General features: G+C 48.7%; 1 protein-coding gene across 1 annotated transcript in view; it reads right to left on the bottom strand.

Annotated features, from left to right (window-relative positions):
* ANKLE2 (ankyrin repeat and LEM domain containing 2) overlaps nt 1–18,837 on the bottom strand; it is a 97,837-nt gene that overhangs the window by 30,694 nt on the left and 48,306 nt on the right. Inside the window, 2 exon segments of the mRNA XM_040416296.1 lie at nt 552–724; nt 11,372–11,438. Coding sequence (XP_040272230.1) covers nt 552–724; nt 11,372–11,438 — 240 coding nt within the window.

Raw genomic sequence — 18,837 nt, 5'->3', positions numbered from 1 at the left:
ATATTTCCATCAGCCACATGGATCAGTGGCGAGCTACATGGTGCGCTCCCCTTTCATTTCTATGGAACTTATGAAATAGAAGAACAGTCCACTCTCCTTCACTTTGAGGGCTCCATTTTAGAGATTAAATACCACCAATGCTTGAGGATGACACAACCCATTTAAGGGGTTAAGGCATTTTTATAGCATCACATGAGGAGGTCTCACCCCCCCCCCCCCCAATTATTTGCCAAGTCATAAATGCAGGAAAAGCACTATGTAAAAACAGTCAGCATTACACTAGAAGGCTTTTTGGCCTCTTGAGAAGCGGTAGGGCCAACTATATACAAAAATCTTCTAACACCAGCATGTGAACATACCTTAAACACATGCACCTTTGTGTAAAGTGTAGAAATTGGATTTTATAGTCAGCTTTATGTCAGGAACTCCCATCTGCATACCCAGGCACACCGATGCAGAATCACTGTATTGCATGTTCACTATTCCCACCTCAAAATAATTAATGAAATCATTTTTGGGGATCCAAGATTTTCCAAGAGCTTAAGACTTACCTTGGAAGGGCTCATCGGTCCTGCAAAGGCTCTGACTGCAAGCAATGGATCTTTCGGGCTGCCATAGTGCCGTGGTTGAGAAATAATATCAGGCTGCTCAGGTGACCATGGTGCACCCAATGACAGGAAATGAAGAGTTATCCTCAGCACGCAATAGGGGACATAAAAATAGCCTAGTAAAGAACAAAAAATGTTTTGCATTGTTCATAGATCCCTTGGAAGCTGTATTAACAGATAATACCTGCATTCAGAAAACAGTTTAGTCACAAGCAATAAGGTCTCCTTCTCTGAAGAGCTGTTGTGTGGGAAGGGGGGGGGGGGGGGGGCATGGGAAATAAAATGCTGATGCACAGAAAAAAATAATAAAATCCAGTAAATGAAGTAAAAAAAAAAAAAGCCCAGATTATGTGGGGGTAGCCATGCAACATTTTTAAATTACCCAAAAAATTAAACTTTGACACTGGCTTTATGTAGATCTTTAAAGGGAACATGTTAACCCGATTTTGACTATTATCTACAGCATACATGTGTAGTGATGTACAAAAGGAATCAAGACTACTAGTGGATTAGTAAATAATGGAGAGGACTCATGTGCGCATGCACAGCAGTCCTGACAATGTATTTCAGTGCAGCTCTGATATCGCAGGAACGGGGAGCCATATGAAAATAAAAAATAGTGATCTGGACTACTCATCTATTATAGATAATGGTTCAAATCAGGGGACAGATTTTTTTAATTGCATTTGAATCTAATAAATTAAACATTATTTAACAAAGATGAACATCTTTTTAAGGGTACATCTCCACGGGATGAATATACAGTAAATTTGCATGAGGCAAATTTATGTTTTACAATAGCGGCAATGTGGATGAAATTTAACAGACAGACATCTCTAAACTGAAAAAAATCTGCAGCATATATTTAACTTACAGTGCATTTTAAATTTGCAACTTTTCAATTTATGATGCAATGCACAAAACGAATATGTGACAAAATCTACACATGACTATTTTGCTGCAAATCATCTGCAAAACATGGATACCGGCAGTGTGCATTCCATATTTTTCAGATAGAACGGACAGGCCGGCCCCTAATAGAACAATCCTTTCCATGTCTGTAATGGATATAGCGTTTTTCTCCCCATAAGACGCATCTCCCCCCCCACCCCCAACCCCCCCAAAAAAAAGTGTGCGGGGGGGGGGCGGGGGATCGGGATGGGCTTGGGGAAATGCCCCTGCGTATTAAGGGGCGAATACTAATGAAGCGCTTCCATTTCGGAGCTCTGTACTCACCGCTTCCTGGTCCTCAGCTGTGCAGTGTGAGAGCGCTGTGACCCAACGCTGTGCGCACCAGGTCACAGCACAGCAAACTGAAGAAGAGGAAGACCGAGCGCGGGAGGTGAGGAGCGGCGGCATCCAGAGCAGGAAAGGTGTGTGTTTTTTAATTTTATTTCATATGAGGTTGATGGAGGCTACTAGGGGCTGAAGAGGCATGGGGCTCTTATCCGAGGTCTTATTGGGGCGTGATTTACATTGGTGGATTGACCTAAGGTGTCATGAAAAAAAAAATATATATATTCTCATTGTCAGCCTATAAAACCTAGGTGCGTTTTATGGTGGAAAAATACGGTATTTATTTTTTTTGCGGAAACGGACATGTGGACATACAGACACAGAATGCCCACTGAGTCATTTACCTTTTTTTGGTGGTTTCATTGAAAATCAATGGTACCGCACAAGACCACAAAAAACTAAACGGGCATGGACAAAAAATACGTTTGTATGCATGAGCCCTTAAAGGAGTTGTCTCACTTTAGCAAATAGCATTTATTATGCAGAGAAAGTTAATACAAGGCACATGCTGACGTATTGCGATTGTCCATATTGTCCTCCTTTCCTGGCTTGATTCATTACATTAGGTATCGCAGTGTCCGTATCGACCAGCTCTATAAACATATCACATGACTTAAACCCTCAGATGAACACCGTAAATAAATAAAAAACAACTGTGCTAAATAAACAATTTTTTTTGTCACCTTGCATCACAAAAAGTGTAATAGCAAGCGATCAAAAAGTCACACGCACCCCAAAATAAGTGCCTCATCCCGCAAAAATCATACCCTACCCAAGATAATCGCCCCCAAAACAAAAAATTATGGCTCTCAGACTATGGAAACACCAAAACATTATTTTGCTACAAAAATGAAATCATTGTGTAAAACTTAAATAAATAAAAGTATACATATTAGGTATCGCAGCGTCCGTGGACAACCTGGTCTATAAAAATATCACATGATCTAACCTGTCAGACGAATGTTGTAAATAACAAAAATAAAAACGTTGCCAAAACAGCTATTTCTTGTTACCTTGCCTCACAAAAAGTGTAATATAGAGCAACCAAAATCACATGTACCCTAAACTAGTACAACAATACTGCCACCCTATCCCGTAGTTTCTAAAATGAGGTCACTCATTCTACTCTAAGGGTGCATCAGGGGGGCTTCAAATGGGACATGGTGTCAAAAAAAAAAAAAAAAAAAAAAAAAAAAAAACAGTCCAGCAAAAACCTGCCTTCCAAAAACCGTATGGCATTCCTTTCCTTCGGCGCCCTGCTGTGTGCCCGTACAGCGGTTTACGACCACATATGGGGTGTTTCTGTAAACTACAGAATCAGGGCCATAAATATTGAGATTGGTTTGGCTGTTAAACCCTTGCTTTGTAACTGGGAAAAAATAAAATTGAAAATCTGCCAAAAAACGAGATTTTTGTATAACTTACCAGTAAACTCTCTTTCCTCGCTCTTCCTTGGGGGACACAGGAAACCTTGGGTATAGCTCAACTCCCTAGGAGGCGTGACACTAAGTGAAAACTGCTAAGCCCCCTCCTCTATCAGCTATACCCTCAGCCTGGAGAGAGAGAGAGAGAGAGAGACTGCCAGTTGTGTGTCCAAGTAGTGAGAAAAGGCAAAGTCCAACAAGTGGAACCAACAAGCCAACTACCCAACGGGATAAAACCAAGTCCGGAAACCGTGTAGAAAAAAACAATGAATGGGTGGGTGCTTGGGTGCTGTGTCCCCCAAGGAAGAGCGAGAAAGAGATTTTACTGGTAAGTTATACAAAAATCTCGTTTGCTCGCCCATTTTCCTTGGGGGACACAGGAAACCTTGGGACATTCGAGAGCAGTCCAAGAGGGGGGGGGGGGGGGGGGGGTGGCGGGACGACAGCTCCAAGGCGAAGCACCCGAAGGCATCAAGGAACCGCCCGCCTGCAAACCAAGGCGGCCCAAGTCAGCATCCGCCATAGCCCGAGTATGCACCCTGTAAAACTTGGTAAGGTGTGGCCGGTGGCCGCCTTGCACAATTGCACGGCCGAAGCCCAATGCCTCCGGCCCAGGCGGAATCCCTGCCCTTGGTGCGGTAACCTCAGCAATAGCCATTCTGATGAAGCGGAAGAAAGCCACCCTGGAGGCCGTCAACCTTTGCGCGGACCTCCTGGAACCACAAGAGACCGAGCGTCACAAGAGTCGGAGATCCCCAAGTAACACTGCAAGACCCAAACAACGTCCAATTGGTGAGGTGTCCGTTCCCGGGGGTGGGAAGGGGAGGACGATTGCCTTTCATCTCAACGAGGCTGATACCACCTTCAGAAGGAGGAAAGGACGGGATTGAGAACAGCCCTGTCCTGGGGAAGGACAGAAGGCTCAGAACAAGAAGGGTCGCCATTCAGACACCCGTCTGAGAGACACGATGGGTACAAACTACACCGTACAGCACAGAAGGAGTAGGAGAGAACATTCTGTAACAGCTCCAAGGGAACGCTTGGAGCGCCGAAGAGCTCAGTATGTAGTTCCCAGGGCGGTACTGGGGGACGGTACAGAGGAACTAAAGAGCCACTCCGTGGAGAAGGTCTTGACAGGCCCAAGAGGGGCCAGGGAAAGCTGGAAGAGGATGGACAGCGCCGATACTGGACACTTCAAGGAACAGAGTCCCAGTCCCAGGTCGGACTGGAGAAAGAAACATGGGGAGAGAAAGGCAGAGTTGGGGAATGTTTCAGTTTTCCACAGAACCCCAGGTAAGAACTCTAAGTCCGACAATAGATCTGGACGAAGCACGGCCGGGAATCGCCTTGGCAAGCGGGGGAAAACCAATGTGATCAGGCGCAGATCCAGTAACACAGCAGAAGAGTCAGCAAAACTGGTCCCGTCAGACCCCGAGCAACATCGTCCCATATCCACCCGGAGTGGGGGAGCAGTAGGCCAGACGGGAGGAACCGAAGGGGTCCGCCCAGCATCCGACAGATGCCAGGACAAGACAGGCTAAAGTCCATGTCGATGTTGCCACCACAGAAAGGGGTTCTACAGTCCCGGTGTGGGAGATCTAAGGACAATCTTGACTGAAGGGTAGTCCTCCCAAGTTACCGAGAAAGTCCACAGCAGGACCATTGCCTAGAATGGAAAACGCAATCTGCACCCAGCGGGGAGGACAGAATGCGGTAGACCCGGTAAATAGGCACACAGCTAGTACTGCCAGTGTGAACGAGGGAGACGGTACAAGGCCACAAGGAACACCGTAACCATCCAATTGAACAACCAAGCTCTCCCAGAGGTGAGGGCAGTGAAGGAGCAGCCTCTGAAGCTGGCCGGGCAGAAGCCACATCGGAGTGATATGCCCCGCGCGGGAGCCAAAAACAGAGGCGAGAAAAAGTAGTCAAAACAGAGGCCGGCATAACACCCTCCAACAGGAAAGGAGAGTGGGCAACAGGGAGGAGTCATAGGGACAGCCAAAAGCAGAATCCCCCGCTACTCTGAGACGCCCAAGCTCACCCGCCTCGCAGAGGGCCGAATACCCTGAAGACCCCAAAGTAGAGGTCCTCCGGACCTGGATAATCGCGCACCCAATGAGAAGTTGGGTGATCTTCCCGAGAAGAGCGTCCCGAACCTGGTAGCAGATCAAGACTGAAGCGACACGAGGGCGCAATAGGTAGTACTACCTACCACACTGCATCCGAATAGGAGGAAATAGTAGATCGGCGAGGGAACCGTAGTCCCGCCAGAGCCAACGTAGAATTCGAGGGGCGCTGAGACAGCACTCTCGCCCATGTGACCGCATGCGCAGGGAAGCAAGGCCGCGGGAGGACGAATGGGTATGCATCTAGGAACCACGAACACTCCCCAGGTGGAAGGGACAACAAACATGGCGGATACCGTCACAACGGAACCGCAATATACAATCCAAACCCGAGAATGAGTACCACCCAGCTCGGTGCAGTAGAGAGCAAGGTGTACAGAATGATCTCTTCAGAGAAGAGTGCAAGGCTTGCGGCAAGCATCGTATCCCAAGAGAAAAAAGTATTTTGCAGGAGGAAGGGAGGCATACGTACGAGCAGCCCCGTAAGCAGTGAGAAGGCCAACCCACCTACAGGAGGAAAAGGCATACACAGCCCAAACAAAGCACAGAGCGCAAAAGAACGTCCGCTCACTGCAAAAAAGTCACTCAGCGACAGAGTCCCACAGTATCTACAGAAGTGCAAAGTGCAACCTGAAAGGGAGTTATGCACAAGACTAGTACAGCATGCGATGGAACGCAAGCAGTCCGCCCAGAAAGGGGGAAATGTACCTGGCAAACACTGCAGTCGGCAAGAGTGCAAAGGCCCGCCTCAAAGGGAGTGATGCCCAAGTCCAGCACCTACTTCAGAGAAGTAGGACATACCATATTCCGCCCAGAAGGAGGCCATGTACATGGCCGCACAGTATCCAGCAGGAACGCAGGAGGTCCACCTAGTGAAAGGGGGACATGCACAGGGTTATCCTAGCATTAAGTGATTGTGCAATAATCCACCCAACACCGAATTTCGTGAGAGTGCAACTGCTCCGCCAATGAAGGGGGACATGTACAAGTCCAGCACAGCATATACAAGGACAGCCGTGAATCTCGTGAGCGTGCAAAATTCCGCCCATGGAATGAGGGGTGGTCATGCACAAGGCCAGCACCGTATCCAATGGGAGTGCAAGCATTCCACCCATGTTAGAGGGCCATGCTCATGGCCAGCAACGTATCCGGTGAGAGTGCAGTATGCCGCCCAGAAGGAAGGGGGGGTCATGCACATGGCCAGCATCGCATCCAGGGAGAGTGCGCCACCATGGAAGGGGGTCATGCACATGGCCAGCAATGTACTGGCGAGAGAACAACCACAGTCAGTGAGAGTGTATGTATGCCGCCTGAGGAAAGGAAGCATGCCCATGGCCGGCAGCGAATTCAGTGAGAGTGCAGCACACCGCCCATGGAAGGGGGCAGTCATGCACATGGCCGGCAATTTACCGGCGAGAGAACAACCCCAGTCAGTGAGAGATTTTGTATGCCGCCTGAGGGAAGGAGGCATGCCCAAGGCCGGCAGCGAATCCAATGAGAGTGCAGCATACCGCCTATGGAAAGGGGTCATGCCTATGGCCGGCAGCGAATCCAGTGAGAGTGCAGCGTTCCGCCTATGGAAGGGGGTCATGCACATGGCCGGCAGCGAATCCAGAGTGCAGTATCCAGCCTAGGAAGGGGGTCATGCACATGGCAGGCACCATAACTGGAGAGGGTGACAAATTCTGCCTATAGAAAGGACCACATGCACTTGGCCAACGCCGTATCCCGGGAGACAGCAAGAAACCGCCTAGAAGGGGAACATGCACCTTGCCAGTAGGGATCGACCGATATTGATTTTTTAGGGCCGATACCAATAATTTGTGAACTTTCAGGCCGATAGCCGATAATTTATACCGATATTCTGGTAATTTTCATTTTTGAAAAAAAATAATTCCTACACAAATCTGCTGAAAATTAATATGTTTATTGTTAACATGTATTTTTTTATTTTTAATCTTTCTTTCATTTATACTTAATATTTTGGTGTTTTTTGTCGTCTTTTTTTAACTAACTTTTAGCCCCCTTAGGGACTAGAACCCTTATCCTATTCACTCGGATAGATCTCTATCAGGGTGAATAGGATCTCACACTGTCCCTGCTGCTCTGTGCTTTGTGCACACAGCAGCATGGAGCTTTTTATGGCAGCCAGGGCTTCAATAGCGTCCTGGCTGCCATGGTAACCGATCGGAGCCCCAGGATTACACTGCTGGGGCTCCGATTGGAGGAGCAGGGGAGAGGGGATCCTGTGGCCACTGCCACCAATGATTAATACTGGGGGGGAGGGGGGGGGGGCATGGGTGGGGGGGGCGCACTGCGCCACCAATGTTTTTAATACTGGGGTGGGGGGGTGCACTGCGCCACCAATGATTAATACTGGGGGGCTTGAAGGGGGCGCACTGCGCCACCAATGAAGAGAAATCTCTCATTAATTCATATACAGGAGGCGGGAGCTGGCTGCAGAATCACATAGCCGGCTCCCGACCTCAATGAGCGGTAGCTGCAATCTGCGGCACCTGAGGGGTTAACTACCGCAAACAGCAGCTATTGCTCAGAGGTCGGGAGCCGGCTATGCGATTCTGCAGCCAGCTCCCGCCTCCTGTTCAATTTGAATGAATGAGTAAGTCAACATCATTGTTGGCGCAGTGGCCACAGCCCCTCCCCTCCTCTTGTCTTCTCTCCTCTCATTGGCGGCAGCGGCAGCACAGGGGGAGGGAGACACTGCTTCCTTCTCCCCTGTGCTGCTGAGGGAACACGGAAAGCGCTGAGCAGCGCGATCCTTGTTCCCCATACGTTATCGAAATATTGGCAAAATAGATGCCGATAACAGTCAAAATCCTGAATATCGGCCGATAATATCAGTAAAACCGATAAATCGGTCGATCCCTACTTGCCAGCACGACCACCCTGCGGGCCGGAGGCGAGGCCTTACGTCACAGTCGTCAGGAGCGGGCCCAAGAAGCACACTGGTAAGCATGAGAGTGCAGTATTCTGGATGGGGGGACCCTGAGACCGGGTGCCCGTGATGATAGAAGGGACTCCGGCAGGAGAAGGGAGGCAATGCGGCTGAACCTATTCTGCAGCTAGCGGTGGGAGGCAGCCAGCTGCATGTCCTATGGAGGCCAGGAGGGGAGGAGAGGGAGCCGCCCTGCGGTACCCCAGGGGCCAGCCTAGGTCCAGCAGGGGAAGGGTACAGAGGCACCAGTATGGGGGTCAGGCACGCAGGAGACCGGGAAAGGGGGGGAGGGGGGGGGACATAGGGCTGAAGAAGCCACTCTCTCACCATCAGCCGTGTTCACCCTCGGTCCGTTCCAGCAGGGTCGCCCCTTCAGCTACTGGCACCGTAGTGGCAGGACGCTGGAAGAGGGACTTGGCGTGCGGGCGACCCTTGTGCTGGCGGGATGCAGGGGAGCTAGGCTGCCCTGGTCCACCTTGTCTTCTGTGGTGGAGGCAGCAGTGCGGGTGACCGGCACTGGCGCGCAGCTCGACCCCGGGAGAAACAGAGAGGTCTAGTGCGTCTCTGTTGTCCCTGATGGTCTGGAAGAAGAAGAAAAAGGTAAAAATCAAAAATTAAACAAGGAGAAAACAGCCCTGCAGAGCAGGGAGTGTCTTGCCTCCTTGGACACTAAGCAAAAACTGGCAGTCTCTTTCTCCAGGCTGAGGGTATAGCTGATGGAGGAGGGGCTTAACAGTTTTCACTTAGTGTCAAGCGTCCTAGGGAGTTGAGCTATACCCAAGGTTTCCGGTGCCCCCCAGGGAAAATGGGCGAGAAATGTGAAATTGTATCTCTATTTTCCATTAATTCTTGTGGAACACCTAAAGGGTTAACGGAGTTTGTAAAATCAGTTTTGAATACCTTGAGGGGTGTAGTTTATAGAATGGGGTCATTTTTGGGTGGTTTCTTTTATGTAAGCCTCGCAAAGTGACTTCAGACCTGAACTGGTCCCTAAAAAGTGGGTTTTTGAAAATTTCAAGATTTGCTTCTAAACTTCTAAGCCTTGTAACATCCCCAAAAAATTAAATATCATTCCCAAAATGATCCAAACATGAAGTAGACATATGGGGAATGTAAAGTAATAACTATTTTTTGAGGTATTACTATGTATTGTAGAAGTAAATTTGGTATTTTTTTATAAATAAAAATTTATTTTTTGACTTCATTTTACCAGTGTCATGAAGTACAATATGTGATGAAAAAACAGTCTCCGAACGGCCTGGATAAGTCAAAGCGTTTTAAAGTTATCAGCACTTAAAGTGACACTGGTCAGATTTGCAAAAGAACCTCTCAGGCTGTGAGCTCTGCGCTGCGATTGGCCAGCGCTACAGCAGAACAAGGGCAGACTCCGTCTACCATAACTTACTGACCGAAATCTCCGCCTACCATAACTTTGTGACCGAAGATACCGGAGGGCATAGCGGGAGAGCGGAGCGGCGCCCAGGGATAATAGTAAGTGCAGCGAGATCCTCGGGCGCCGCTCTCCATGTCTGTATACTTAGTTCACAATGTCAGGATCAGTGAAAGGTCGTCTTTAAGGTGAAAAAGGGCTGAGTCCTTAAGGGGTTAATGCCGGATCCTGCCACAAGTGTCCCAGAAAAACGGATCCGGTTTTGCGGTCTGCGCAGACCTTAACAAATATGAAAAAGATAAATACCGGATCCGTTTTTCCAGATGACAACCGGAAAGACTGATCCAGTATTGCAATGCATTTGTCAGAAGGATCCGCATCCGGATCCGTCTGACAAATGCATCAGTTTGCGTCCGGATTGCCGGATCCTCTGCTGCAAGTGTGAAAGTACGCCAAGATGCTTCTGACGTTGTTTAGGAGAGGCTTGACAAGAGGAATACGACATTTGAAGCCCATGTCCAGGACCGTCTGTATGTGGTGGCTCTTGATGCACTAACTCCAGCCTCAGTCCACTCCTTGTGAAAGTCCCCAACACTTTTCAATGGCCTTTTCCTGACAATCCTCTGCAGGCTGCGGTCATCCCTGCTGCTTGTGCACCTTTTTCTTCCACATAACCTTCTATTAATGTGCTTTGATACAGCACTTTGGGAACATCCAACTTCTTTTGCAATTACCTTTTGAGGCTTTCCCTCCTTATGGAGGGTGTCAATGATGGTTTTCTGCACAACTGTCAGGTCAGCAGTGTTTCCCCATGATTGCGATTCCTACTGAACCTGACTGACAGACAATTTAAAGGATCAGGAACCCTTTGCAGGCGTTATGGATTAATTAGCTGACTAGAGTGTGACACAGTCTAGAATATTAAACCTTTTCACTATATTCTAATTTTCTGAGATTGTGACTTTGGGGTTTTCATAAACTGTAAGCCATAATCATCCAAATTATAACAAATAAAGGCTTGAAATATATCTCTCTTTGCATGTAATGAGTCTCTCATATGTTAGTTTCACCTTTTAAGTTGGATTACTGAAATAAATAAACTTTTGCACAATATTCAAATTTTTGGAGTTTCACCTGTATGTGCTGCGATAGTCCCAGCCACCAGTGAGGTGCCTTGTATTAACTTTCTCTACATGACAAATGCCATTTGCTGAATTGACAACCCCTTTAAGGGTAAGTGGGGTCTACAACACTCAAAAATTGGCTTCTGCCTACGTTTTACAGCAGAACATCTTTATACTTTTTATATTTACAGTGTGAATATATAAAGCAGTGGCAACTGCAAGTAAAACCTACAGCACATAGACCCATCACATCAAGCATCTGACAGCGTGGGGTCCCTAAAAAAGCACATGGATAGGGAAGCATTGCGAGACAATCCCTTTAAAACGAACTTTTTATCCACTCATTTTTAAAATCTAGAAGTGAAAGGAAATTATTCAGTACATCTTGTTGCAAAAGACTCTTTAAAAATAAGAAAAACAAACAAAAAACAAACAGACACTAACCTTTTAGACATTCTCTAATCTTTTCTTTAAATTCTGGCGATTTATTTTTGCTTCGTTCACATATGACCTGTAACAATTGTCGAACACAAGATTATAGTTTACATTCTATGCTGAATAAAACCTGAGTTCACATTAATAAATATGCAAAAGAAAATCAAACATTACATTGGGATATCTTAAAACAATGGAAAAAAAAAAAAACTACAACTGCTGTAGAGTGAGTAAGAATAAAAATAGACTAAGGCTATATGCACACTAGCATTTACCGATCCAGCAGGATGTGCTGAATCTCTGTATTTCGGCACTGCCGGAAGCTACTGCGTTGCTGTACGACCCCATTAACTATAATGGGGACTGGCGGAGGTCTGGTTGCAACTCGGCAAACATGCCAAGAATAGGACCTGCACGTATCAAGTAGTGTCCAACAAGAAATGTCTAATGCTAGTGTAAAACTAGCTTAAGAAAAGGACACACAAATAATTTAACAGTAAATTATGCAACCCCTGAAATGCTCCCCCATATGCCCGGGCCCCTCACACACAATGAACTTACCCCCGCTTCCCAGCACCTGTGTTACTTCTCATCCCAGTACAGCCACCGCTGCATCTCCCCGTGTGCGGATGAAAACTTTGGGAGTTGGGGCCGGGCAGCCAATAGCATGCCACGAGGTTTTCATCCGCGCACGGGGAGATGCAGCGGCAGCCGTGCGGGCTTTAGAAGCGCCACGGCGCAGGTGCCGGGGAGCGAGGTAAGTACATTGTGAGGGGCCTGTGCATATGGGAAAGGGGGCATTTCAGAGGTCGGATACTGAAACATTCTACATTTTTCAGACCAGCATCTGGATCTGAATACTTTGGTAATTGCCTTTAATTAAAAATTCTGTATAGCCACCAAGCTATTCAATAAAATGAATCTGTATGGCGCCACCTGCTGTTTCTTATATTTTCTTTCTCCACCTCTGCAGGTGGTTGCACATGGCAGTTGATGATTCAAACTGAGCACCAGCCATATCTTCTGTTACAAGATGTAGCAGTTACAAGAAAAGAGCTACAACAGAAAGGACACGCTCTGGAAGAAGTACACACCCCCTGAGCTCCAAGTCTAAGGCCTCTTTCACACTTGCGTTGTTGGGATCCGGCATGCACTTCCGTTGCCGGAGGTGCCTGCCGGATCCGTAACAACGCAAGTGTACTGAAAGCATTTGAAGACGGAACCGTCTTCCAAATGCTTTCAGTGTTACTATGGCACCCAGGACGCTATTAAAGTCCTGGTTGCCATAGTAGGAGCGGGGAGCGGGGGAGCGGTATACTTACAGTCCGTGCGGCTCCCCGGGCGCTCCAGAATGACGTCAGAGCGCCCCATGCGCATGGATGACGTGATCCATGTGATCACGTGATCCATGCGCTTGGGGCGCCCTGACGTCACTCTGGAGCGCCCGGGGAGCCGCACGGACTGTAAGTATGCTGCTCCCCTGCTCCCCGCTACACTTACCATGGCTGTCAGGACTTTAGCGTCCCGGTAGCCATGGTAACTATTCAGAAAAAGCTAAACGTCGGGTCCGGCAATGCGCCGAAACGACGTTTAGCTTAAGGCCGGATCCGGATCAATGCCTTTCAATGGGCATTGATCCCGGATCCGGCCTTGCGGCAAGTCTTCAGGATTTTTGGCCGGAGCAAAAAGCGCAGCATGCTGCGGTATTTTCTCCGACCAAAAAACGTTCCGTACCGGAACTGAAGACATCCTGATGCATCCTGAACGGATTACTCTCCATTCAGAATGCATTAGGATAATCCTGATCAGTATTCTTCCGGCATAGAGTCCCGACGACGGAACTCTATGCCGGAAGACAATAACGCAAGTGTGAAAGAGCCCTAAAGAGAATCTTCCATGTGAGGTACAGGGCTGGTTCTAAGTTTGTTAAAGGTATTGTGATGTACTATATGATGTCGGGATTTTCATTTTTTTACATTGATCGTGGCATAACCGATTTAATGCACCACGATAGCCTTTGTAATAAATTAAAGCAATTATCTAAAAAATTAATTAGAAATCTTGGACAACCCTTGCAATGTCTTAAGATAAAAAATAAATAAAAAATAATGATATACTCACCCTTTTCCCTAGCGCGGTTGTTCTGCTTCTTGCGTTGTTTAGGCTACTTTCACACTAGCGTTCGGAGCGGATCCGTCTGATGTTTCATCAGACGGATCCGCTCCGATAATGCAGACGTTTGCATCCGTTCAGAACGGATCCGTCTGCATTATTACTTAGAAAATTTTCTAAGTCTGAAAGTAGCCTGAGCGGATCCGTTCAGACTTTACATTGAAAGTCAATGGGGGACGGATCCGTTTGAAGATTGAGCCATATAGTGTCATCTTCAAGCGGATCCGTCCCCATTGACTTCCATTATAAGTCTGGACGGATCCGCTCGCCTCCGCACGGCCAGGCGGACACCCGAACGCTGCAAGCAGCGTTCAGGTGTCCGCTCACTGAGCGGAGCGGAGGCTGAGCGCTGGCAGGCGGATGCATTCTCAGTGGATCCGCCTCCACTGAGAATGCATTAGGGCCAGACGGATGCGTTCGGGGCCGCTCGTGAGCCTCTTCAAACGGAGCGCACGAGCGGACACCCGAACGCTAGTGTGAAAGTAGCCTTATTTCTTTCAAACAGTGGTGGTATGCCTAGATACATCGGAGAACAGTAATTGGCTGCGAGGATTCTCTGATCCCAGCCATTTAATCCCTTAGCAACAGTCATTAATTAAAATCTGGACACAAGACACACATGAAAGGCTGTAATAACCACCTCCGGACCGCCTAACGCACGGATGCGTCCGGAAGGTGGTTGATTCATTCCTCCTGGACGCATCCGTGCGTCATCTCGCGAGACGCGAGATTTCAGTCAGAGCCGGCCCACGCATGCGCATCGCGGGCCGGCAAAAGTTAAAGGAGTATTTCGTCGGCAACCTGCCAGCCAATGATCGTGGCTGGCAGGTTGCTAATTTTTTTTAAAAAATCGAATCACAAGCCGTATAACAGATCATATTAGTAAATATGATCTGTTATATGGCTTGTCTGCTCCTCTGCTGGTCCTTTTCGTCGGTTGGATCCAGCAGAGGAGCAGAGATCACAGTGAGTAGCACCAACAGTACACTTTAGCCCCAGATCAGACCCTGCACCCCAATTAACCCTTTGATCACCCCTTTGATCGCCCCTGTCAATCACTAGTGAAAGGAAAAAAGTGATCAGTGTAAACTGTCACTTTTTTTCCACTGGTATTGACTGTTAGGTTTTAGGGATAGTTTAGCGTCAGTTAGCGCCCAGCCCACCGCACTGCAGTCCCTTATTCGCTGATTAGCGTATCGCTAATCAGCATTTGTACTTTTATAGTATCTGTAAGTGATCAAAACTGATCACGGTCAGATCTATAATAGTATTAGTGTCACTTTAGTTCGCCCTCCACCCAAAACGCAGTGTTAGCCCGATCAGGCCTGATCGGTCGCCCACACGTGCGTTCACCCACGCCCGCCCCACCGCAGTGACAAAAAAAAACCGAGATTTTTGTGAAACTCACCTGTAAAATCTTTCTCGCAGGGTTCATTGGGGGACAGGACCGTGGGTATAGCTTGCTGCTGCCACTAGGAGGCGACACTAGGCTGAAAAGTGATAACTCCTCCCCTGCAGGCTATACCCCCTCCAGCCTGGAGAGAGCAATATCAGTTTGTTCCAAGCCATAGGAGTAGGGAAAATAACATACGGTAAACAACCAACAACTGACCATCGGCAGTCGGATCAAACCAGAACTGGGGCCATACTGGCTCCACAACCGTCCAACAATCACAGCAACAGAAATTACTGGGGAGGGAGCCGTGTCCCCCAATGAACCCCGCGAGAAAGATTTTACAGGTGAGTTTCACAAAATCTCGTTTTCTCGCTGGTATCATTGTGGGACGTCCTAAAGCAGTCCACGGGGAGGGAAACAAATCACATACCCCTGGAGAAAAAAAACGCCCTCGAGGATGCGTAACTCACTGCCGCCTGCAAGAATTTGCTGCCTGGAACAGTATCCGCCGGTGCCTAGGAAGGCACCCGGTAAGACTTGATGAACGTGGTGCCCGGAAGACCAAGATACTGCCTTCCACACTGGAAAGCTACTGCCTGAAGGAGATGGTCCGAGAAGCGCCGAACGCTGGTCGGGTGGGCCAAGACTCAGCTGGGCGTTGCCTACCCGAGGGCAAATGCCGAGCAACTGTGAACGGATCCATCTGGAAAACAGCCTTTGGAGGCCGTCAGCCTTGACAAGGACCCCAGTATAAGAATGGTAGAAGTCCGTAGGGCTGTAAGCGCTAGACAAGGACAAGCAAGCTGAGAGGCCAAATCACATGGCTGATGGAGAGCTCGGCTCGTGTACTACGAGGAGAAGAAGAGAAAACAATGTCTGTGAGGTGTGGAAAGGCGACCACCTACTGCGAAAAAGAGGGATCCTGGACGGAACACTGCCTATGTTCATACTTAAAGGAAAAAAAATACGTACAAGAAATGCCGTATCAACTCAGAAAAAAATAAAAAATAACGCCAAAACAGCTGGCTCCTGGCCGCAGCTGTGGAAGTACAACTAAAAGGCCAAGTCCGTAGGATCACCTCTGGACCAGAGAACGCCCCCTAGGGAGCGGAATATTGGTAGACAAAACGCCCTTATAGACCATAGAGGCTGGTGGTGAGATTTCTAGTGAGAGAAGCTGCCTGAGAATCACTAAGAAACAAAACGCCTGAGCCAGGCGTGCCCCTCTGCAGGCCAAAGTATCAATACCACACGGGAAAGGTAAAGTAAAGCCAATGTGAGCACCGCTAGTGATAAGAAGCCCCGTCAGTGACTATTTCAACAAAGCGGCAACGCTGCCTGGAAGGGCGATGAGTGGAACAAAGATGAGAGAAAAACTCTTGCCGGGTGAAGTTTGACTACGCTCACCCGTCTTGGAAGGCTCTCAGTCCACCCCCGGAATGAGCAGTGAAAGAACAACCACCAATGGCTTGAGGCGACGTAGATATCACTGACATCTGAAGAGGGGGTAGCACCAATGGCGTTACGGTATGACTACTAGAATCCAGGCCCCCGCTTAGAACGGCAATCTAGTGTTGACGAGTGCCGCAGGGACTGATCTACCCAGTAGAACGCACTCAAAAAGTAGGTGCCACTCACTGTAGTCTTCAACAAAAGATTATGTCTTTATTGGTCACAAACAATACTCTGACGCGTTTCGGCTCACATCAAGAGCCTTTCTGAAACATATGGATATGGATTAGATGTGGCAGAAGGACAACAGTTTGTCAGAGCCACGGACCCCTATTGGTAGTAAACCAGAAAGAGGCCAGAAACTAAAGCCCATTCCCATGTGAGAATGGAGCTCTACAGCGTCTAGTGGTGATGCGATACTCCGCCTGAATGGGAGGCCCTACAAGGGAAGTCCCAAGAGTAATGCTCACGCCATACTCCAGCGAGGAGTAAGCCACACCATAAAGGTCACTGATTCACGTGTTAGAGGAATCCGTTGCCTGACGAAAGAACTGTGCAGAAGGAAACCTTAGCATGTAATGGTGACTCAAACACCCCTCGTGCGGTAGAGGTTACCGCATGCCCCGCCAGCCGTGGACATGAGGGAAGGCCTGAGGACATCCAGTAGACGTTCTGGTATCAAGCTGGCCCAGTTAGTAGAGCTAACCTTAAACCCTCCACCTGACAAGGGCGCTGAACAGGAGCAACTGCCGAATTAGTACCAGGGTTAGAACCCCTACTGAGGGGGGCTGTCTCGCTACAGTGAATTAGGAGCATCTAGCCCTAGCGTGAATACTACCCTGCGAAGGAGAAGCCGTTGTAGTAGCCACTGCAGATTGCCAGATAACGCCCTCACCTAGATAAGGATGAGTGGTGGACGAAGCATCCGGAGTCGGTGGAATATTCTGCTTGCTGGATCTTGACCACAGTACTCTGTGCAGTGTGGACTGACCTGAACAGTGGAGTGCTCATGGGGATGGGGAGTCTCTAGGACACCCAAGGCTGGGTGGACACCCCTGAGAGCACAAAGGCCGACATTTTTGTGCCTCCAATAAGTGCATGAAGAAAAGAGGGGATACAATATGGGAGTATCCATATTATCCAGTGGCAGTATCCATATGCCACTAGATGAGAATATCAGGGGGTGGAGCCTAGCGGCGCATGGAGTAGGACGCACGCCGCACTAACTCCAGCAAGAATCCTGACTTAAATACCTACAACGGTGGCGATACTACTTACAAACAGCCGTAGAGCGGGGGACATAGCCAGCATGCGGTCCGGTGCTGAGGAAAATCATTATGCCTGCAAAGAGAGGCAAAACGCCGAGCCGGCAGGACAGAGAGGCAAGATCCCAAGATGGCGCTGAGGAGGAAGAGTGGCCTGATCTGAGGCGGCGGTGAGTCAGGGGAGCAGCAGGGCAGCTAGAGCTCTTCGCTCACAAGTCACACCAGTCCCCCAGTCATGTTATGGGGAGAAGGAGAGGGCACCCTGGCACCAAATGGAGGAAGGCTTAGGGGAGCAAGATGGCCCCTGTAATGACCGACCATCAATTCCCAGCTCAGCATGAGGGGGGGGGGGCGAGTGCCCAGCATGTGCAGCAATGGGAAGTGCCTGCCAGTGATCAATGCCCTGAGCCACCTATGAAAGATGTGATGGCAGCTATTGCTAGCTGCAACGCCACCCTCCAGAACATGATTATTAATATTGGAAGTCTAAAAGCGGACATGTCCATTATCCGTCATGACCTGCATAAAGTGGCTGAACGCACCTCAGAAGTAGAGAGGAGGGTCTCAGATCTGGAAGATGGGGCTGTTACTCTACAGAGAGAGAGCCGGGCTGCGTCAAAGGATATAGCGGCGCTCTATGCTAAAACAGACGACCTAGAAAACCGCTCTCGCCGCAATAATATAAGGCTGGTGGGCATTCCTGAGAAATCTGAGGGCCCAGAGGCTACTGATTTTATTGAAAAATGGCTTTGCCGCCAGGACGTCCGCCACGTCCAATACTGGCCAAAATCCTGCACTATCGAGACAGAGACACTATACTGAGGGCCGCAAGGTCTCATCCTGATTTAAAAATTTATGGAGTTCAGGTGTCTCTGTTCCCTGACTATTCGTCGGATGTACAGAAAAAAAGAGCTCGCTTTGTGGAGATTAAACGGAGGCTGAGAGATTTGCAAGTACAGTACTCCATGATGTTCCCGGCCAGGCTCAGGGTGGTGGCGTTTGGATCCGCGGTGTTCTTTGAGGACTCGGACGCTGCGGTCAAGTGGCTGGATCAAAATGAGCGTCGCCTTTGGATTCCATCAACAGACACCTGAGACTGTTGGACATTCCTGCTCCTGATTGATGTTCTGATGTCCACTGACCGTCCACCACCGTTGTGGACATTTTCTTTTTTCTTTAGCCGGTTGCTG

Source organism: Bufo bufo, chromosome 2, assembly GCF_905171765.1.
Source record: "Bufo bufo chromosome 2, aBufBuf1.1, whole genome shotgun sequence".
NCBI classification, from domain to species: domain Eukaryota; kingdom Metazoa; phylum Chordata; class Amphibia; order Anura; family Bufonidae; genus Bufo; species Bufo bufo.
This window is presented reverse-complemented; position numbering and strand designations above follow the sequence as displayed.